Source organism: Netta rufina (assembly GCF_964035555.1).
Source record: "Netta rufina genome assembly, chromosome: 3".
NCBI lineage: Eukaryota > Metazoa > Chordata > Aves > Anseriformes > Anatidae > Netta > Netta rufina.
The window spans coordinates 12,803,069-12,824,489 of record NC_140125.1 but is presented as its reverse complement, the minus strand read 5'-3'; the positions used below and the strand labels follow the sequence as shown (position 1 = coordinate 12,824,489).

The window sequence follows — 21,421 nt, the reverse complement described above, 5'->3', positions numbered from 1 at the left end:
TTGACATGGATGGCTCTGGGAAGGATGTTGTACTGCTCGGGACATTGAAGTTGTCTTGAGGAAAGCCCTCTTCAGCTGAACATAATGCTGGGAGCTGCCCGCCAGAACTGAAACTGCAGGAGGAAGCCACAGAGAAAAGATGGGGAGATTAGGAAAAGGGAGTGATGTGGGGAAGCTGGAAGGAGCTGGAAGAGACTCGGAGGAGGGAACAGCTGGAAAGTCTGCTTTATTTATTCAGTGGACAAACAAAGCAGCTCCTCCATCAATAACAATTACTCACCTTTGACGCTCGGGCCCCAGATTGGCAAAGGGCTCAGGTGTGGTAACAGCAACTCCCACACGTCCCTTCAAGCTGCCTGGCTCCAGAAGTGGAATTCCCAAACCCCATCTACCCACCTACACCTCCAGCATGAGCCACTGGCAGAAGCAGTCACTCAGAACATTTGTTTGGTGCATCAACCAAGGGGACAAGGACACACATCAAAGGCAAAGGAGACGTGGAAGTGCCATCTGCAGCCTAACAGAGATCAAGACGTCTCCTTTCAAAGCACTCACATCGGCTGGAGAGAGGGAAGTATTCCCCAACTCGTCTTGACACCAGGCCACTGGGCAGCAAGGAATGTGAAGTTCATGAATCAGAAAGGATGTGGCACCATGAGTACATAGCCAGAAGGATATTCTCCTGGTAAAGTGTGAAGAAGAGGGACCTTCAAGCGGTTGTCCCTTCTCCACTGCCATTTGTGATGAGGATTCTGTGATTCTACGATTTGTGTATTTTTTCAAAATAGCTGGGTTTGAACAGCAGTCTACAAAGCCTTGCAAGTCTGAGGAACATACTGGTAACCTGCAGAAAGACTTGGTGTTAAGAGAAGAATATTAGCGAGGCACTTGGGGTTGTAAAACCTTAAGTAGCCAATCAGTAGAACAGAAGTCATTGCTAACGAGTGAGGGCTTTCTCCTCCAGTTAAAACATCTCTTCAAGAGCAACCAGACACACAGGGAACGCACCCACTGCAGTGCTTAGTGGAAGTGTCACTCGTAGCACACAGGAGGAGAAAAAAAATCTGTTTAGCAAACTCACTTTCACTTGCAAACTCTGTGTTGAGGTCCTGTAATTTACAGCCTTTGGTTCTTTTGAAAACAGTTTCCCAGTGCTTGGAGAGATGGCATGTGAGAGGTAGGAGACCCAGTTTCTACACCACTGGCTCAGAGTTTCTTGCTTGGAAAATGGGCCTCGGTTTTCCTATCTGGAAAACTGAAGTGCTACCAGGTCTTTGAGGTCTCCCCATAAACAACGCCTCTGGGCCCTGTAACAACAAAAATATGAAGAGATGTTCTAATAACAGAGATGCTGAGCAGTATTATCATAGGTTGCATGATACAGTGTGCCGTGATATTTAAAATATAAAGAAAGAAAGTCTGTTCAGCTGATGTATTACATCTGAGATTAGTAATCTGAGCCGCAAATGTATTCAGGTCTGCCAGTAGACACCACAGAGGAGACACATAAAGTAAAGAACCTGCAGGCTTTCTAGTAACATTAATCTGCATTTATATAGCGCATTTCACTCGACAATCTTGAGAAGTTTATTATGAAAACTCTCACAACACTCCTGTGGGCTAAGAACACAACGCAGCCTCTCTTTAATTGATGGGTAACTTGGACTTCATCAAGAAAAAAGGAGCTGAAGGTCAAAGAGGGTGAATGACAAAGCCAGACAACCTCCCCCCACTACCCATCTTTTGTAGCACTCATCTGAAGAAGCAGAAAGCAGGCAGGGGTGCACTGCTCATCAGAAGATGAACTCAGAAGGTTACACTGCAAGCCATCTCAAAGAAGCTATCATGAACTGCTTAGAGATGGATAATCCTTCAAATTATGTCTACTTTTCCTAGGCAGACCCCTCCGTGAAAAACACTGCAAGATCTTCAGTTAACTGAGGGCCACATCGCTCCATGAAACTCCATGTGGGGAAGACCTGCAGCATCCACGGCCTACTTGCAATGGATCCATCAAAGCTAAGAAAACCAACCTCACATCAGTAGGCTTCAGTTTACAGACAAGGAGGTTGAGCAGCCACTTAAGGTGTTTTCAGAGCTCACAGAGCAGGAAGGATTGAAAATCGCTACTTTGGAATTTCCCACCAAAATGCTCATTCAAGCTCTCCCTCTCCGGGTTACAAGATGTGACAGGACCATGCCTCAAGGCAGCATGGCTGCAGGCATAAAAGAAGTCTTCTCACCAGGAGGTAGGGTTCATCAGATGAATGACTTAAATGAGTCTGACTTCACAGAGAGCCTCTGAGGGCTCAAAGAAGATGTGTCTTGAGTTGGAAGTCCAATTTGGAGGCATTTTGTTTCTTCCCTTGAAAAGCATTTTCTAGTAAGACAGAACAACAGTGGCTACTGAAGCAACATAACGAACACCCTTGCGCTACCACCCTTTATCTTTCAGACCTCTTTAGAGAAAACATATTTAAAACCATAGATCCACCACATAAAAATGCTGACTGATCACACAGTTCCATGAGGTAAAACGTCCCCTACGCTGCAGTGCCCAGATATATGCCTGTGTGCCCGCGCGTGGGTGTGTGCATGCGAACACGTGTTAGATGTGACTCGCTGGCTCACGGTGCTCACGCCTGACAGAAAGGCACAAAAATTCTCCAGTACCTAAAACTTTTGGGAAAAGAGACAGCCAAGCTGGGGAGCCAGACTCCATCAGTGCCCTTGGTGATGGAAAGGCTGCAGTGGCACCTCATGATTGCACCATCAAAGGGCAACATCAGAGAACCCCCGGCCTGCTCTTAAGACACAAAACAGCAGGAAACCAGGCTTCACTGGCTCCACGGCTTGTGGCATGATTTGCTGCTCTCCCTGCAGTGTCACCGTGCCTTCATTGCACCTGGGACCTGAGCCGTCCTGATTAAGCGAGGACAGGTTTGTTCTCCTGTGTGCCCTCCTCTCCGCCTGCACTACAGGCTCGGGAGACTCTCGCCCCGCTTTGCCACTGACCTGCTAAGCCAGCCACTTTCCCTCTCAGCACCTCTGCTTCCTCATCTTTGAAATGAGAATTATGACCTCTGCAAGGCACTTTGATGTCCACAGATTAAGTGCTCTGTGGCACACATACATCTTCTCTCTATTTTAAATGCCAGGTAATATGTTGTCATGCTTTTTTTTTTTCTTCTTCTTCTTCTTCTTTTGTTTATTCACCTTTATTATTAAAAATGGAAATCAATCAACCAACTTGAAAAAAATAAATAAAAAAAAACCAACACTTTGGATCAGCCTCCTCTTGTGAAGGTAATTATGAAAGCAATTTTGAAACAATTGATGGCAAAATGCAACGCTTAGAAACTACAGAGCATGGTGTATTTGTCCAAGCCTACCACTGAAATCTAACCTGCAGTTGGCTGTTGCAATATTCCTTGTTCTCTTCCATTTTCTAAGCCATGTACGAAACTTGCTTCCAAAATAAATTATTTAGCTTCTAACTGCTGCAATGCACAGCAGGACGCCTGTCAGAGCAAAGTGTTACTAATGGAGGATACCTCACATGATCCAAAAGGGAAGATGAGTTCAGACCGCAGCAGAGCCTTGGTGAGAACACAGCTCCTGAAGCTGATGTGCAAAGGCAGTACTCGATCCCCGTACTCGATCGGCCACCCAGAGACACTGCAAAGCGGCGCTGCTCCAAAGCAGAGTGTCCGTCTGTCCGTGCCTCCACAGGAATGGCCTCGTTGCCTGCCTGGGCAGATGTGTCAGCTGAACCGGGGTTGTTTGAAGGCTCTGTTGGAGGACGGACAGTCATCAGGCTTGTGTATTCATTCAGTGATGCAGGTTTAAGACTCAGGTGCTAACTCTGCTCCTAACGTGCCAAAAGCATCAGCCTGGTTTGGACCACGCAGTTATCCCCAGCAAAGCCACGGGGGCACTGCATTGCCCAATGTAATCTAGTGCTGAATTTGCTCTGCGTAACATTTCAACTGCTGGGGTTAGCAGTTAAAATGTAAAGATGTGATTCTCGCATTCCAGGTCTCATTTGCAGAAAGTATCATAAAAACAGGGATAAGAAGATGGGTCTTGTAACTTATAAATGAAGAATATTTTCTGGGGAGCTTCTAAAAATAGTAAACAGCTCCCACCCTGTCCTGCAGACCGTGCAAAGTAACAGGAAGCCTATTCTAGATAGAGCAGTCACTAAAATTTTAAAATGTACACAGAAAGACCTCTTGACATGCTGATAGTTACGGGTAAAAGCCCTTTAGCAGTCTTATTCTGCATCCTCTGGCAGATGTGATGCACATATGATGCATAATGCATCATGACCATGACCCCCCTCCCATTTAAATTCATGAGGTTGGCCTGGAAATCACAACATTTTTAAATACATCTAGAACAGTCCTTTTTCCCACTAGATTTCCGTTCTTCAGAAAGTAGACACATTCTGAAATTGCTCTCCATGTTCAAAAGCAAGAAATTGCCTCTTAAAAAAAAAAAAAAAAAAAAAAAAGAAATGTATGAATAATACAAAACATTTGTGAAACGACACAGAACTCAAAACTGAAACTAAAAGAAAAAAGAGCCAACGTCATGAGATTCCTGATAAAACTGTTGTCCACTGATAATAGGAAGGAAGCTCCAAATAAGCCACAGTAGGGAAGACCAGCCTCCGAGCCATAAAAACACAGTCTGCCCCTGGGGATGCCTTCAGCTCCTGCCATGACTTTGCAGTTTGCACCATGCATTTGGACATTTATTCCCTGTGGAAGGGACCAGAAGAGATGAAAACTGAACACGAACAACCTTCAACCCGCAACCAATGTCTTATCTGACATTGTTTTATGTACATACCCTTGGCTCCCAGTGCAGACTCCAGTAAACAACCTGCAAGACAAATATTGCTGATGGACGCGCGTGCTGCACCAGGCTTGCAGCAGTGGTGTGCGATCAAATGACTCACTCGGGCCAATCTCCTTAAACACCGGTCTACTCGATCTGTTACTGAGAGCCCCAGAAAAAATGAGTTCCCCACCAGACTCGTGCTCAGTAAGAGGCTTGAAACCCTCAGGGCAAGACTCCGACCAGAATAAATCAGGAAGCAATGAGACGCGAGGAAGCCACTTTAAATAAATGTCAAGTTTGAACTTGAAGCTGTGAAATGATCTGAATAAACGTCAGACACTACGGAAAGCCTTCGGAAGAGGGGGTGCCACTCCTGGTCCTGGGTTCCTTCCTCCATCGATGAAGATGAGCCAGCATTAACTTGTGAAAAGGCACGGGCACGTTGGACACCCTCCCTGCGCTGTCCGTACTGCTAACTGTCATCTCTGATTCCCGTGGGTGGGTGTGGGAGGGCAGGGCCGTGAATATTTCTGCGGGTACGTGGTACCTTGCCCTTTAGTCTCGGTACACAGTGCCAAGGGAATCTTCTTCTTCGGGCTCTTTGAAGCTGCATGGCAAGCGAAGTCCACATCTCCGACTTGGTTCTTCAGCCCGTTGCTGACTTCCAGCCAGCCCTACACGCCGCCAGCACTACCCTCTCCAAACCTCTGCCTTGGGCCTCTGTGCAGGGCAAATTTACATGAGGTCGGGTCTGCTCTCCTAGACCTTTGCCCAATGATTTGCAGTGGCAAAGCCAACAAAGTCTAAGAAAAGAAGCCAGTTGTTTATCAGCACCTCAATAATTCTGATAGGAGAAACTCCTCTGAACTATTTTGCGCTTGGAATTGAATTTATTGCCAGACTTTCTCCTTTATCATATTATTCAACTCTTTCAGTCCTACGGGAACGAGGACTTGAGTGCCATACCACCCAGAAACCAAAGGAAGCTTCCACGAAACCAGCAAACACCTCCCATCTTCTCACCAACGTCATTATAAAAGCAAAACAAACCCGAGAGGTTGTACAAGTCAGCCTATAAAGCCAGGCGTGAGGAGAGCAGTGTCAGTGGTAATGGGGCAAGAAAGGCAGGGTAATTACACCACACCAAAATTGCGATCGTGCTGCATTCCTTCTCGGTGAAGGCCAGCTACGAATTAGATACACCTCTTTAAATCATCAAAGGGAGTGGCTGCAAGATACAAGGTGCTGGGATTAAGATGAAGTTCTGGGTTTGCCAGTTCTCAGCAGTGGCTTTGGTGGCTGGGCTGGGCACATCATTAACTGTTCCCAAATGGTGTTCACACCGGGCCACTTCTTTTTAATCTTTATCCAATTCTCAGTATTTCAGGAGTCCCAGGCTCCACCAAGCAAAGAGCTGTACGAGCCCAGAACTGGATGGGGGTACCAATCCACAAGGGGCTTTGTGCTTGGCCAACCTGTCAAGTTCAGAGACTTAGGTGTTGGCATTATTTCAGTGGAGTGCAAATATTTGTCACGTTGCTCCAGCTTCCACCACCAGACCTACAAGCTCAGACCCTCAAGCATGAAACCTCAAGACCTTCCCCATCGAGAAGGTTGGTGCAAATATTACACGGGGCCCATTCTGTGCAGATGGTTTAACAGGACTGCACGGGTGAGGGAACAGATTTGGCTCAGACCTCTCCTTTTTGAGAAAAGTGAGTGCAGTAGCTTAGATGGTGGCACGCACCCTATGGACCTTTGCAGAGGAAAACCTGTGGGCAAAGTGGGTTTCAAGGAAGCTCCCCCAGGGATGGGAGGCACAGTGCTGCCCAGAAACGTAGCCCTACTCCCCTGAGTGCTGATCTATGCAGAGGTAGGCAGTCCTCTTCTGCTGGAGAACACCTCCTTAGAAGAAACCACAGGAGCAGTCGCCACACAGGCAGGACAGTGGCACAAGGGGGCAAAGCTGCTCTGGCTGCCTCGCCTTGTCCGTGGTGCAAACAGGATTTTCAGTGTCTTCCTGGGTTGCTGTAGGGTGAGAAGAGAACATTGCAGAGAAGCAGAAATGCACAGACCAGCCTCAAAAACATGGGAACATCCTCCCCCATCATAGCTTCATACCACAGGTTGTTCCAGTCACTCCTGCCACGGCCAACAGAACAAACGTTGCATTTGTGCTCGTTTTTGGAAAACACGCCAAAGAAGACAAACACAAGGCAAAGCAGCTGGCCAAATGGCCGAGTCTTGCTATTTAATTATTCCAAAATGAGAAAGTTCAATTAAAAACAGCTACAGAACAGAGCCATAATAATGACCTCTCTCCTCACAGGAACTCCAGCTTTGGCACAAAGCACTGGCTGGCCTGATTTTATGTCCAATAAATTTAATCTGATTCAATAAAGCAGCTCCCTGTGCAGCAGAGGAAAAGATGATGTGTTATGAAAAGAGCTCTCTGGGCATCCTGTAACACCGTACCTCCAAATAAAAATGCAAACCCTTCAGGTGACTCCCCTTCTCTCTTAGGCCAGCACAAAAAAGCACAATGGCATCAGCATTGGTGAGGGCAGAGGTGAGCGGCGCACCAGAGCTGAACGAACCATCAGACTCCCTCCGGATCCTCTTTGTGGTGAAGTTGTGAGGGCACTCGGCTCACCGCTCACAAGCCGGCCATTTCCCATGCACAACAGTTTCACGTTACCGCGCTGTTTATGGATTCAGTATTCAAGGAAGGTGCTTTTCCATGTGGTGAGGGCTGACACCCAATGTTTTGGCACGATGAAAACAGCCCGGTGGTTTTTCAAGACCAAAATCAGGGCCACAGGGATCCCCACTGCCTTCGTGCCTAATTGTGCTGGTACAGCTGCAGAAGACACGGCTTCTGTACGTGACTTCCAGCAGAGCTATACGCACTAACGTGAGCTTTGATGAGCCATTTCCACTGGACATCCAACGATGAAAACACTGCCAAATTAGTGGACGCTACTGAAAAAGTAGCCAAGCATCTAAACACTTGCACAATCTTTCCTTGCTCTCAGTAGCTCTTGATTTCTCGAATGGCATCACCTAGTGATTGGGAAGCGTTTCCCAACAGACGTGGACCGTCATACTGAAAGCCTAAACATTGCAATGACTTAGCTTCTTCCACAGCACTTTACACAGCGTGAGTAATTAATCCTCAGAGCGCCATGGCGGAGGAAGGACGGCGACGTTCATCCACCCAGCCCAACGCATGGGTTAAGTGGAGGCACAGGGAAGCCAGCTGACACGTGCAAGGTCCCGTGTCACATTGCTGGAGGGATGTTTATGCCACCACATCGTAGTTGTGAGGAAGTGACAACTCTCCAAATCCCCCCCTGGACCCTAAATTCATCAACAGCATCATTACAGCATGCTTGCTGGGACAGGTCACTCGTGCTATGGTGAAGGCAGGGGATTCCTGGCATCCCAAGCAGAGCTGGTGGCCTCAGGCCGAGGCAGCTTTGCAGGTCTGTCTGTGAGGATTTGGGGAGTCCTTGGGAGCCCCCTGCTCACACAGCTGGGAGCAGGGACATCCCGGTACGCCCGTCACGTTGTGCAACCACGGGACGTGCATGTCAATAGGAGCTCCCCCCTCCGTAATGAGCAATCGATAGCCGGCCGACTTATACAATTAGCTTATGTCATTAAGAAGTTTGCGGCGAGGATTTCAAAGCAGCCGCGCCGCATGACTTGGCCGAGAGGCTGCAATTCGCCCAACAACACGCAGCCCTAAACACAGCCTCGCTGCCTGATGCCACGGGCCATGCTGCCACCCACAACGGCCCCACCAACGCTGGGCTTCCCTTGGGACTCGGCCTCGGCCAGCTCACGAGGGACAGTTACCCAAATCGCCTGCTCCAGCCTCCTGCGGGGGGTACTCGGGATCTGAGTAAAAGGAAAATACAAAGAATTGAGCTCAGCAAAACGCAGGGCCCTCTCGCAGCCTCCCCCAGCCCTTCTCCCGACCCCACAGCCCCCTTCCCCGGGGGACCCCATCCCCTCCCTGCCTCCTCGGAGGGGTCGAGCCCTCCCTAGGGCCGGGGTCCCCGCGTCCCCCCTGCAGCCGGGGGGAGCCCGGGGCAGAGCTGCGGAGCCGAGGAAGCCGCCGCAGCCCCCGCCCTGCCCGGCTCCCCCCAGGCCAAGGGGCTGGGCTCTCCTCGCTCCCCGCCGGGCGAGGCAGCGCCGGCCACCTCCCCTTCTGCTCTTCCTCCTCCTCCTCCTCCTCCTCCTCCTCCTCCTCCTCCTCCTCCTCGCCTTCCTACTTCTGTCACCGGCTCCTCTCCGGCTCTGCCGCTGCCCCCCCGGACCCGCCGGGGCTGCGGATCCCCGCTCCCCCCCGCTCCTCCCCGCTCCCCTCCCTTTACCCCGTTGCCCCCTCCCCGTCCCCGTCCCCGTCCCCGTCGCCGCCGCTCGCACAAGATGGCGGGGACCGTGGCCGAGCGGGACGCGCTGGTGAGTGCCACCGGCACCGGGATGGGGACGGGGACGGCACCGGGGCTGCGGGAGGGGGACCCGGGGGGGAGCCGCAGCCGCTCCCGGCCGCCACCTGCGGCGGGGGAGCCCCGGGGGGAGCCGCCCCGGTGCCGCCGGGGGTGAGCACCTGCGGCCGGGAGGGGCCTCAGCGCTCTCCTTTCTACCTGCAGAAAATCGAGGACGGGCATTTAAACAACTCGCTGGGATCCCCGGTGCAAGCTGATGTGTACTTCCCTCGCCTGGTAAATCGCTTTTTTTTTTTTTTCCTTTTTTTTTCCCCGTTTGGTTTTGACCCTTCTTCACCCCCCCCCCCCCCCCCCCTAAAATCCCCCCCCCCACGGGTTTTGGTCACTCGATGCCGAGTGACCCCCGCCGCCCCCCTTGTCCTTTCCAGATCGTCCCCTTCTGCGGGCACATCAAGGGAGGCATGAGGCCGGGAAAGAAGATCTTGGTCATGGGCATCGTGGACCTCAACCCCGAAAGGTAAAAACCCAGCGAGAGCCCGGGCAGGGGGCGAGGAGGGTCCCCCAACCCCGGTCCCCCAACCCCGGTCCCCCCCCTTTTTTTCTTATTTTTATCATCTTAAATATAGCGTGCTGGTTTCTCCCTTGACCCATAGAGGGGGCATTTCTGCACGGGATCCTGTTTCCCACGATTTCACCCGGGGTAGAGGACTGGCCTGGGATCAGATATGCGCTTATCGATGCAGCACACGCACCTCTACGTGTGCCATGGCCGTGTCCTTGTCCCCGCCGAGCTTTCGAGGCATTCCCCGGATGAGCTGAGCTGTCCCCCCCTCCCCGTGCTGCGATGCTGACGGTTTTAATATGCCGAGCAATCAGCCCGGCTGTGTTTTTGGGGTTCGTCTGCTTGGTTTCTGGCCGAATGCGAGCAGCTCTGTGTGTCTTGCAGCTTTGGCATCAGCCTGACCTGCGGGGAGTCGGAAGATCCTCCCGCGGACGTAGCCATCGAGCTGAAGGCCGTGTTCACCGACAGGCAGTTTGTCAGGAACTCGTGCGTGGCTGGAGAATGGGGGGAAGAGCAGTCATCGATTCCCTACTTTCCCTTTATCCCGGACCAGCCTTTTAGGGTGAGTACTCCGGTAGCAGCACCGGGCGCGCACCGTCTCCCACCCGGTGTAATTCGAGCGGCGTTGGGGCAGGACGCGACTTGCCTCTCGTGAAATCTCGGGGGAGGTTTTGGCTCGTCTCTGGCCGGCTTGCTGGTATTGATCAGGAGCTGTGCAGGGCCCGCTTCTGCCGCTGCTCGCGGCCGCAGGCGGATCCGACGGGGCTATAAACAGATGGCGGGGTGCTGTGACAAGGCGGAGGTTGTAACGCCGGGTGATGAAGCGTGCTTCCTGAGCTTAGTTTTATAGCTATAAATTAAAAAGTGCCTCTATGTTATTACTGCAGCTCAAGTTATTACTGGAGAATGTAAATACTCCGTGGGACTGCCGCGTGTTTTGATGGTGTCTGTAATGGACGTAGTGTTTGCAGTTTAGCGCGGCTAATGAGGCTCGTGTTCATCCTTTTTCTCCGGGGATGTTGCACCGAGGTTGGCTCTAGCCCTTTGTGTTAGCAGATTAAATAGCTAAGCAATGGAGGTATTCTTTTCTGGACCTTGGGATTAAATCCCCTGGCAAATTTAAGCTGGTAGTCACTTGAACACGGTGCGCGTGGCAATCCTGCGCCGCGAGGATGGACTGGGTTGACCTAGAAGCAGATTCCCATCTGTAGTGTTTATGGTGATGTGGAGCTGTCTGTGCAAATCAGGACTAACAAACTGTGCAGCTGCAGAGGGCTTCTTCTCTCGCAGCGGTTTGGCTACGTTGAGGAAAAGGCTGCACGCCTTCTCCGTGCGGCTGACCCAGAAAAGCCCTCCTCCTCCCCGCCCCTCTTATGAAACCTTGCCACCCCTCTGCTGAATGCCAGCGCTCCGACCAGCTGCCCAACTCTCTTAATCCATCTCGCCCCCAAGATAATCTCCCCCAGCCCCAAAAGCTCACTGTCTCCCCAGGCGCTTGGGCTTGGAGAGGGTGTCGCTGCCTGGCTTTGCTGTGGATGGGTTGCGTTCCACTTCCCTCCGCAAACTCTCCTCTCCGAGCTGGCAACACCCTTTGGCGCACGTGGGAAACGCACTTGAAAGGGCTTGGAGGCTGGGTCTCGCTCTGGCTGCGAGGGTTACGCTACCTGCTGCCACGGGTGGTGGCTGGGCCCTCCGACAAGCAGGACAAACGATCCAGAGCTTGTTTTGTGGCTGTCCCACTAATGACAGCTAACGTCAGAGGGCAGCGATATTGCACGTTTAGTGTGAGGTACTGCAGGAGGGGAGTTGTTTTTGTGTTGTTTTTTTTTTCTTTTTTCCCCAAATGCACAAGCAGAATTTAGACTCCCGGATGACTTTGCACCTTTGACGGTCTCCCTCTCAATGACTAAATTAAGCAGGACCATTAAGTGTTCTTGACAATTACTTGTCACCCAGTTCAATTATCGTTCTGGCGTGGCCCAGGGTGATCTGTAAAAATGGATCGTAAGCAGCGTTGAGGCTAACCATATCTTTTACATAACGAGGCCTAAGGCTGGATGCACCTGCTGCAGTGACACAAGAGCTACGCGGCAGCACGGGCTCTTCCCTGTTAGGTGGCGTGCTACCAGGTCCCCGTGGGGCAGTGTTTTTTTGGGCAGTCCACTGCCACTTCTTCCAGCGTGATGTGCCCTCAATCAGTCGGGCTAATTAGGCTTGGTCAGTTTATCATTGGCTCTCATTCTTGTTTTTATTTGTTGTAATATTTCTGCCTGAAAGCTGCACTTCATTCCAGGCTAGCAGCCTCTAGAAACGACTGAGGATTTACACATGACTTCCCTGCAGATTTGCTTCTCAGCCTGTCCAGAGCTGGAGGTCTCCAAGGGCCTGTACAACAAATGCACATTTTATGCCTTCACATCTCAGCTTCCTGGCAGGGCAGCTCCAGCAAAGCTTAAATGTTAGACATCCTCTCCAGCCGCCCCCAGTATCAGGAATCTCCGGATCTGTCCGAAATGGGTGGTCCGGCACCAGTCTTTGTGGCTTTTCCAGAGCATTTCTCCAGGGCTGTAGGAGGAGAGCTGAGCTGTGTCCTTCCCTGGTCTGGTTTGTGCCTCGTGTGAAGTCTCTGGCTGAATTCAAGCCATCCTGCATCTCCCTCGCTGCAGCCCTTAGTCCAACAGGCAGTCCTAGGCTGTGTGCAGCCACCACGGTGCAGGCTTTTTAGTTGTGCAGCAGCTGTGTGAGTATGTGCACTTCTAGCGTGTGGGAGGGGAGGGCAAACTGAGCCCTCCTCTCATGTTCGCTCCCTTCCAGTGAATTAAGGGAAGTGTGGAAGGCATTGCAGAGGGAACTGCCCCCTCATTCTGGAGCAAAAAAAAAAAATAAATCTGTAGCAAGGAGTGCAAGATTTGGGTTGGAGATACAGTTTCTTCCCCCTGTGATTAGCAGTTTGGATCTGTTTCTGGCGTTCTTCTGAGAGGCAAAACCTCCCTGGTGGGACTGAAATCTGCGGAGTGGTGGGACTGGGCTCCAGGGTCCACCCTTCTGGGACAGTGTGAGACTGGCTTAATGCTCCTGTGAAATATCAGCAGATCCATCCTAGCGTGACTGGGGTCAGGGGGGCAAGTTGGTCTCAGGCCTCTCGTTGCACAGCATGTAAGCAGCAAGATATGTAACCATACCAACACTACTTACAGGCTAATCCGCAGCTTTCTGTGTCCTGTGAAATAACTTCCCAGTTACGTTGTGAACACGGTTCATTATTTTATTTTTTCCAGGTTGAGATACTTTGTGAGCATCCCCGTTTTAGGATATTTGTGGATGGACATCAGCTCTTTGATTTTTACCACCGTATTGAAACACTGTCAGCAATTGACACAATAAAGATAAACGGAGACCTTCAGCTTACAAAACTTGGCTGAACTCGTTAGGACTGTAGATTCCAAACCGGCTCAGGTGCCATCGTCCATTTGGAGAAGTGACAGCCGGCTCTGGACACAACTATAGTAGGAAGGCTGCCCCGTTCCTTTTCCATGTGCAGTTCTTCACTCCTGTGCTGACGAACTGGGCTGTTGTTTATCCTAACGAAGAACTCTGTTGGTTAATAGACATTGAGCCATTTTTTCTTGGATCAAAATAGCCCACCTGTGCTGGATAATCAAATCGGAATGGCTTCAGAAAGACTTGCAGTCTCCTTTCAAATCTCCCAGAAAGGCAATTTCTGAAACGCTGTACTAAAAGCGGTTACTGAACAGCAGTGACAACACCGACGAAAAGTTTTTCTTTTGCAAATATTGTTTCTGCACTGAAGTGGAGTAGTGTAGCACAACGTAGGGCCACATGCTGACGTCCTTACCCAGGGCCTGAGCCTGGTTCCACGGAAATCAATGGCAGCTCTCCTATCCACTTCCCTGGGGTACAATCAAACTGCTTAGTCCTTAGTCAAGCACAACTCCCATTGATTTCTGTGGGATTTTTGCACACCCCTGGGGGTGAGATCTTCTGCTGGTGTTAATCAGCTAACCTCCATGGCCTGGGATGGAATTCCGCTGATTGCTGCCAGCTGCTGATTTGGTCCAAGGACTGTGCAAAAACTGAATGAGGGTGTCAGGACACAAGCCTGTATATTTTAGTCAGGGTATTTGCCTAGAATGTAGATTGTTACAAGTTTTTGCACAATGTACTGTTAATACGATTTTTAAAGCTTATCTGTAGTTTATTTATTTATAATCATTGTATGTACTGGTAAAAATGAACAATCTTACTGATCGTTAAGAACAGCAAAATGTAAACATTTTGAATGTACAAAATGTCTTAGGTTCTTTGGGCAAGCTCTACGTATTATTCTTGAAAAATCATGTTTCCTATCGAACGTTTAGTTACATTTTAATGGAGCCCTCTAGGCCCTGGGAAAATGCGGGCATGGTAGTTGGTGGGGGGAGCTCTGCATATTCACTAAAAACTGTTTTTCAGGGCTTACTAACTTTGCTGCACAGGATAGGTTTGAGTTAAAGTCGATCTGTTTTTAAAGTTTAAACAACCGATTTGTAGTTTTAGCTGTGCTTTTATAACTTGAGAAGAAACATTTGGCAGTCTCTTAGCTCAGCAAGAGAACCAGCCTCTTTCCAGGGGAGATGGGAGATTTTTTTGCACTCGTTTAAGAACATATTCGGCCTTTGATATGACAATTAAAACTTGTCTAGACAGCCAAGTTATTAATGCTTGAAAATCAGCTACTGCACATGAATAATAACTTTTCAAGTAGCTTTTTAAATAGTAGGTATAGCTGTATAAACACAGTCATTGCGCTACACTATAAATGAACACAACCACTTTTCTTGACGTCTTTAGGACTAAATACACTTTTTCCTTGGCTGCTCACAGTAGACTACAGCAGGTCTTTCTGAGTAGTTATAATCATGATATAAACATATATTTAGGCAATTTTGAAAACATGTAATATAGGGACACAGAATACAAAAACATCCTTTGTAGCACTGTATTTAAAAAAAAAAAAAAAAAAGAGAGAGAGATAAAAAAAATATCTCACAAACAGAACTATATGAAACTTGCAATAAAGAAGGGTTTTAAGGCAACCAGAACTGGAATATCCAAAGTGAAGGGTAGAATGCCAGTTGCAAAGCCTCATTTTGCGCTAATTTGGCCTGCAGTTAAGAAGCCTTAGACTGCAAGCTGAAATTCCAACTGTGGCTCTAGTCCAAAGCCTGTTGAGGTCAATCAGAGTCCTCCGAGCACAAAGGCATAGAAGCCTGATTCTTACTTCATGCAAGTGCAAATCTCTTTGTAAAGCCAGGGGGACGGTGCTGGTGTGAGTGAGTTAAGAATCAGGCTGCCACCTACAAAACGAGGGGTAAAAATTAAAATTTTAGCCTTAACATTGAAGTCTCCTGACTTTTTTTCCAAATTAAGTGAGAATCTATTGTTTTCCAGATGATCTTTTTATCTGGTGTGTGACTTTTAAGTTGTGCATCAGATTCTGTTTGTACTCCAGACTGAACCTTGGTATGAAATGTTGTCTTGCTCTGTTTTTACTCTTTTACATGATTCATGATGACTGTGTCATTTTCCATTGTATAAAGAATGCTGACAGTGTTTTGGTACAAAATATATTCTTAAAAATGACGATAATAAAAATCCAAGGGAAAGGTGCTTCTACATGAGCTGTTTGGATTTTTCTCCAGCTGTGACATGGTTTGCAGTTTCCAAAGCAGACACAGGCAGAAGATGAATTCTGTTTGGGGAGATGTTTAGTGCCGACCGTGCCTATTGCTGTCTCCAGCTGTATAGGTAACGCCAGGTTTCCTCATGCGGTGGCGCTGCCTGAGGCTGTCCTGCTAGTTCAGAGGGCCAAAAAGTAAGAGGCTGGAGAGATTTGCACCCTGACCCTGCTGCAGCACAAAACCAAAAGAGACAGCACAAAGCCAAGAGAGATTCTGCCTCCGTGCCCTTACTGTAGCCCATAATAAGGGGGTTGGCAGACTTGAACTTTCAGCCACTGGGGATTCCTGGTAGCTGCGGTAGGTTAGTGCAGCCCGAGGACTAATGCTGTCCTGCGGGGGCTTGGCACAGGACAAAGGACAGGCCAGGGATGCTGGGATGAGCTCTACACGGGTCCCTGTCAGCAGCAAGGGCCTGGGGTCCCACCTGCTGGCCTGGGCACACCCGTTTGGTCCTGCACCAGGAGCAGGAGAGGGCAGAAAGTCACAGTTAGGGTTTCCATATCTACTTGTCTGTTTAACAGAAATTTGGAAGCCTTTTTCTTTTTCTCTTGGGCAGTACCAGGCTATGGCAGGAAGGACGATGTCTGTGAAGCCAAGGGCTGTTCCACGCTTGGTTTACGCTGGCGAACTGCATTCAGGAGCTCCTGCTGAACGCTTCTGTGTGCAGTGTAAGTCAGAGAAAACTGGGGCCTTAAATCTTTCTGTTTGGTTAGACTTTAAGCCACATCAAAACGGCTAAGGTGGGAGACTGTGCTGCAAAATTTGTATCTGAATTCTTCTGTTTCCAGAATTTAGGGATTATTCAGATTTTCATTTTGCGTATAAGCCCTACCAGACCTGAAATCAGACTGTTGTCAAATTGGGACAGGTTTTCAAAATGTTTTTCAGTAGACACAAATGTTTCACAGTAGACAACTTTTGAAAATTTTATGTTAGAATTTATTAGTTGAATACTTCCTTGGTTTCCTCGGAATAAGGAAATTATTTCTGAAGTAAAACAAGTCTCAAATAGGTAAAACCTGTGTGGAGTAAAATCCTTCAATTTAGCATAGCTTTAAAAACCACCAAATTACTTAGTTATGTCTGTAATTGGCTGTGATTAAACTGATGTCATATTTTTTTAAGAAATATTGAGCTTCTTGCCTACTCAGAAAGAGCCTCGAATACTTCAGGGTGATGTGAGGTAGTCTGTGTCTAAACATATTCCACTTATATGCTTTTTCACAGCCAAGTTGTTGAAAATGTTACCAAATACCTTTTTTTTGTGTCACAACTAGAAATGGTTGCCCCACCTTGAAAGAACATTTTGTACTAAATATTCATGTGTTGTCTATGTGAACTTGCACTAACATACATTATATTCTCCTTCCCCTCCTTGCCTAGCTTGGGAAAAAATAGGCGTAATATTGCTAAACCGGTTGAATGCAACATCTGCTCGAGGCATAGCATCTTTCTCAAGGGCTGTTTTGAGTAAACAGCCTGAAAACCAAAGAGAGAGCCTGATTCACCATTCTGCTGTGCCAGCTTTCCACCCTTGTCACTCTCCTGAAGTGAGGCTGAGACCGAAGCCCTGAGATTTTCCTGTTGGAGAGCAGCACCGAGATTTTATCTGCCGGGTTTTAAAAACATTCAGCACGGAGGAAATGAGAGCAGAGTAGCCACAGCGCTCCCAGGTTCGCTAGGAGGGTTGTGGCAGTGTGATGTGCTGGAGTCCTAATGGAGCACAAGTTTAGGGGGAGGTCGTGGGCACTCCAGAGCCAGACAAGAGGAGCTGTGGAGCTGTGTGAGGGTTTCCCCAGGCTGGGTGTTGGACACATTGTTAGCCACAAGCTCCTGCAACCCCAGAGCGGGACACGCAGCAAAAATCAGCATTGCTGACAGGTTTGGAAGGCAGGAGCTGGCTCATGTCCCTACCTGCCTTCTTTGAAGGAGGCTCCTAAATAAGTAACAGGGAAACTTTGGGGTAGCCATGCTACAAGGGTATTTTCCCCCAGAAAAACTCAAGCGGTGTACCTGTCCTGGGGCTTGTATGCTGCTTTCCATGCTGAAACTGGTTACCGTGCCCTTTTTCTGCAGAAACCTGCAGAGCAGCAATCTGCTGAGCCACGTAGTGGCAGCTCTAAGCAACTTCCTAGCACCCCTGGAACTGAGAGGAACAAGAGTCAGGCTGAGAGCAGCCCTAAATGCTCGCTGTGAGCTCTTTGTATGGCCACCCAAGTCTAGGAACAGTTAGTGACCTGGTGAGATTTTTTTTTTGCCAGGTTTTGTTCTGATTTTCTCACAGGGACCGGGAAGTGAACAGGTAAGAAGTTGCTTTGCAATGAATGGTGTGTGGGGTTAGAAGGAAGGCCAACCCAAACGGGGAGAAAAAAATGAGCTGCTGACGCTTTTATCTGGCTTTGATACACCCTCCCAACTCCTCCCAGCAATCACTGCTGTTACCAGCATGCACAATTACTACAACGAGGAGATTCAGTAGCATGTGCAACATCAAAATAATAAACTCACGCTTTGCCACAGGTCCTCCCTAGAATCTGTTGCTACGTCTTTCCATCTGCCTGTCAACAAATAGCTACATCCTGCTGCCTTTAGAGTCCGTGGCAAAATGCCTTTTGACTTCCATGCAGAAAGGTCTGGCAAAAAGGGGCATTTCCAGCCTTTCCTCTCCAGTTATTTTCAGCTTGGGCATACTCTAAAAATCTGTTGTTTTCATTCTCCTTAATTTATTTTTAAGTATGAATAGAGGACGATTTCTGCCTGCATTATCTGTTTGAGTAGCGTCAACAGAAAGCCCAGTCTCTCCCTGCTGCAGTCACACTGGTTTCACAGCTGATGAAATGTTTTATATTTATTACTGCCTGATTTTAAGAAGTGAGGGTGTGCACGAAATGACCTGGCAATAATAGTAACGTGTATCATTCACCACAGATCTATTTTTATGTGTTGTGCCAATTTCATAATTTTTAATAACAATAAAATGTGAAATCTGCACCGTGTTTGTTTTTTGTCTTTTATATTAATTATTAATGCTCATTATGCACCCTATTTACTTAATTTTCGGCTTCTTTCTTGTTTTTCAGACACAGCTAACTCTTTCCCTCATAAAACTGTAGTGTGAGATTTCAGAATGAAAAATGTATCACAGCTTGTGTAAAACTCCTTGCAAAATGAAATGCTCTGTGCAGAAATGAACAGTCAACTTTTCAGAGGAAAGAATAACTTGCCAGCCTCCCACTGACATCACCGGGCAGTGTAAATCCCAAGAGTTTACAGGCACGACTCAGACCTTACAGCCGGGACAGGAGATGCAGATGGCTGATGATTTTTGCGTAGGATAAAAGAGTTCACTCTGGTGGGACTGGGTTCGTGGGTAGTGGTTATGTGGTAAGGGAAACCACGGGATCAGCTCCAGACATGATATTATGGGATCCAAGGTTTTACCTGTTGGCATGATCCTAGCTAAAGTTCACGTTGACCTGAGTAAGTGCAAGAGGAAGTCCCCATCCAGTTGTAAGAAATGAGCAAGGTTTCTGAGTGAAACCTCAAAATCCAAACAGCACGGAAGTAGCAGATGAAGGGGATTTGACCATAGCCAGCTCTGCCTTTTTTCTTCCAATAAAATGAAAAAGAATCAGGTGCTCCCCACAAGCATGGATCTGTGGCCATCCCTGCTCACAGCCTAATATTTGGCCCTTTGCTTACTGCACACAGTCCCAAAAGGGGATATGTGAAGACATCTAGAGATTCAAAGATAAAAATAGTATTAGGTGATGTCAATACAAACCAGAAATGGGGAGGACAGATAGGAATGCACGCAACAGCCAGAAATTTGTATTGCATCAAATGGAAACACCAACTTAGTCCTGAGCCAGTGGGAGTTTCCCAGTAACCACGATGGCCTTTAGATGAGACTTCACGTTCACAGGTGCTTCCAAATGCCCCAGCACAGAGTCTGGGCAGAGGAGCCAAGTACAGCCTCTCAAGGAGGGAGCCTTGCCACTGTGCAGACAGCTGGCTCAGTCTCAATAGTTCCTTCAGAGGTAGTCAGGTCACAGAGGTGCAAATTCACCTTGCCTTCCCTTGTGTCCAGAGCTTTGGCAGGATCTGTGCTCTGTGACCTCAGGAGTGCTCTGAATTTTCTTTCTGCACACAACTTCCAGCTGAACAGGAGAAAACCCGATCCACTATGGTCTTTTGATAATGCCTCCAGCAAGCAAAGAACTCCCTGGTAAAATTCACGTGTGTTACACTCACCGTGGACAAAGAAATTGCATGTATGGATGCACACAAACCACCTGAGGGGTGCAGTTCTCCTTAGAGTAAATCTTGGTTGCTGTTTCTGGGGGTTGGATTTTTACATTTGGCACTCAGTTGGAGCTGGAAGACATATAACATCATATCCCCTTTCAGAAATACTCTGAATTTTGTCCTGTTTCAGACGAAATCCAGTGCAAGCTTCCCTTATGAGGCACGTCTCAAAGGGCTCTGGTATGCCTACATAGGTTGAATGTGAGCCCCAAACTTCCCTCGCTGCATCAGTTCACACCCATTTGATGTCTTCAGGCAAGGGCATGTTAGAAAGGCCTCTGCGCAAGATTCAAAGCCTGGCTATAGCTTGGCAGAGCATCCGCCTTGTGCACAGGCAGCACCTAGTCCCCGCCTGACAGCAGAACAGGAGCAGCTAAGTGCCTGGGGGGATTTTCAAAACAGGGAATACATACACACAATTTCATTGCTGGCATGGACCAACTCTTACAGAGGCCCCTGAAAAGCTCTCCTCTTGACCTGTAATAGCAAGCAAACCACAGGGGTGAGCTTTGGGCACCTGTGTAACAAGTGCCACGTGCACTTCTCTCCCATTCAGATCGGCAGCGGGCACACGTCACAGCTGGGCCTCAGTCTGGTGAAGTGTTTCTGATCTTGAAGTCAAGCCAATCCGTGCTGAGGGATTTACTCACAGGAATACCACAAATACGACTCTTTGCTAGCACTGCAGCGGATCTTATTTTTAAACGATGACTTTCACCACTCTTCTAAGAATAGAGGCTGGCTCTGAAACATCACGTCGGCTCCTGCATTCTCCAAGGGTTACACATTTCTCATCCTGAGGCTTCAGTTTCCACACTGGTGCCTTGCGAGACCAGGGCTGTTATGCCGGGGGTTCATTCTGTGAAAGACCCCGAGAAGGAGGTGTCTTTGAGCAGCTCCCTGTGCAGCTGAAGGAGATGTGCAAGTCACTCCTGGCACTCAGAAGTGACAGCGAAACAGAGCCACGTTGACTCCTGGGGCTTGCAGAACAGGGCTTCCTCATGACTCTCAAGGATAGGAATAAAAGCCTGGGAAATTAGAAGCTGGACGGCAAATCTTGGTGGCTGAGAAAAGAGGAGGATTTTAGTACTAGACAAGCTGATATTAGCAGCAAAGAGATGCTCCCTTGATGCCCAGGGGCTGTGGGCAGGTGTTGCTCTGGCTGAGCTGAGGCTCTGCAGCAGAACAGGCTGTCACCAAGTGCTGGTGGAGACGCCGGAGGTTTTCAAGTCATGCTCAGTGGCAATGCCTTCGTCTGGTCCCTTGTGCAGGGAGAAAAGCCAGCGCTGACATTGTTGTAATGAATGACAAGCTACAGTAGCAGCTCTGGCACCGCATGCTCCAAGAGGCAAAGAGGATTCTTTCCTAGCTGCTCTCTAAGAAATTTTCTGTGTAATGGGAAAGATAATCACTGTCTAGAAGAGATCCAGACCAGAAGTAAGGACAGAATAGGGCCATTGCTAGAAGAAACATTACTGAGAAAGTGATAGATTAATTGCAGTCTC

The 21,421-nt window shown here is 48.6% G+C and overlaps 1 protein-coding gene across 1 annotated transcript; it reads left to right on the top strand.

Annotated features, from left to right (window-relative positions):
• Positions 1-9,167: 9,167 nt before the first annotated feature.
• LGALSL (galectin like) lies at positions 9,168-15,778 on the top strand. Its single transcript, XM_084283272.1, has 5 exons — positions 9,168-9,318; positions 9,510-9,581; positions 9,734-9,822; positions 10,252-10,429; positions 13,146-15,778. The coding sequence occupies exons 1-5, from the start codon at positions 9,286-9,288 to the stop codon at positions 13,287-13,289; spliced, it is 516 nt and encodes a 171-aa protein (XP_084139398.1). The 5' UTR covers positions 9,168-9,285; the 3' UTR covers positions 13,290-15,778.
• The last annotated feature ends 5,643 nt before the right edge of the window (positions 15,779-21,421 follow it).

Coding starts and splice junctions, on each gene's coding strand:
- LGALSL (XM_084283272.1), top strand. CDS start 9,286: ATGGCGGGGACCGTGGCCGAGCGGGACGCGCTG. Junction 9,582..9,733: donor ATGTGTACTTCCCTCGCCTG/GTAAATCGCTTT, acceptor TGTCCTTTCCAG/ATCGTCCCCTTCTGCGGGCA. Junction 10,430..13,145: donor TCCCGGACCAGCCTTTTAGG/GTGAGTACTCCG, acceptor TATTTTTTCCAG/GTTGAGATACTTTGTGAGCA.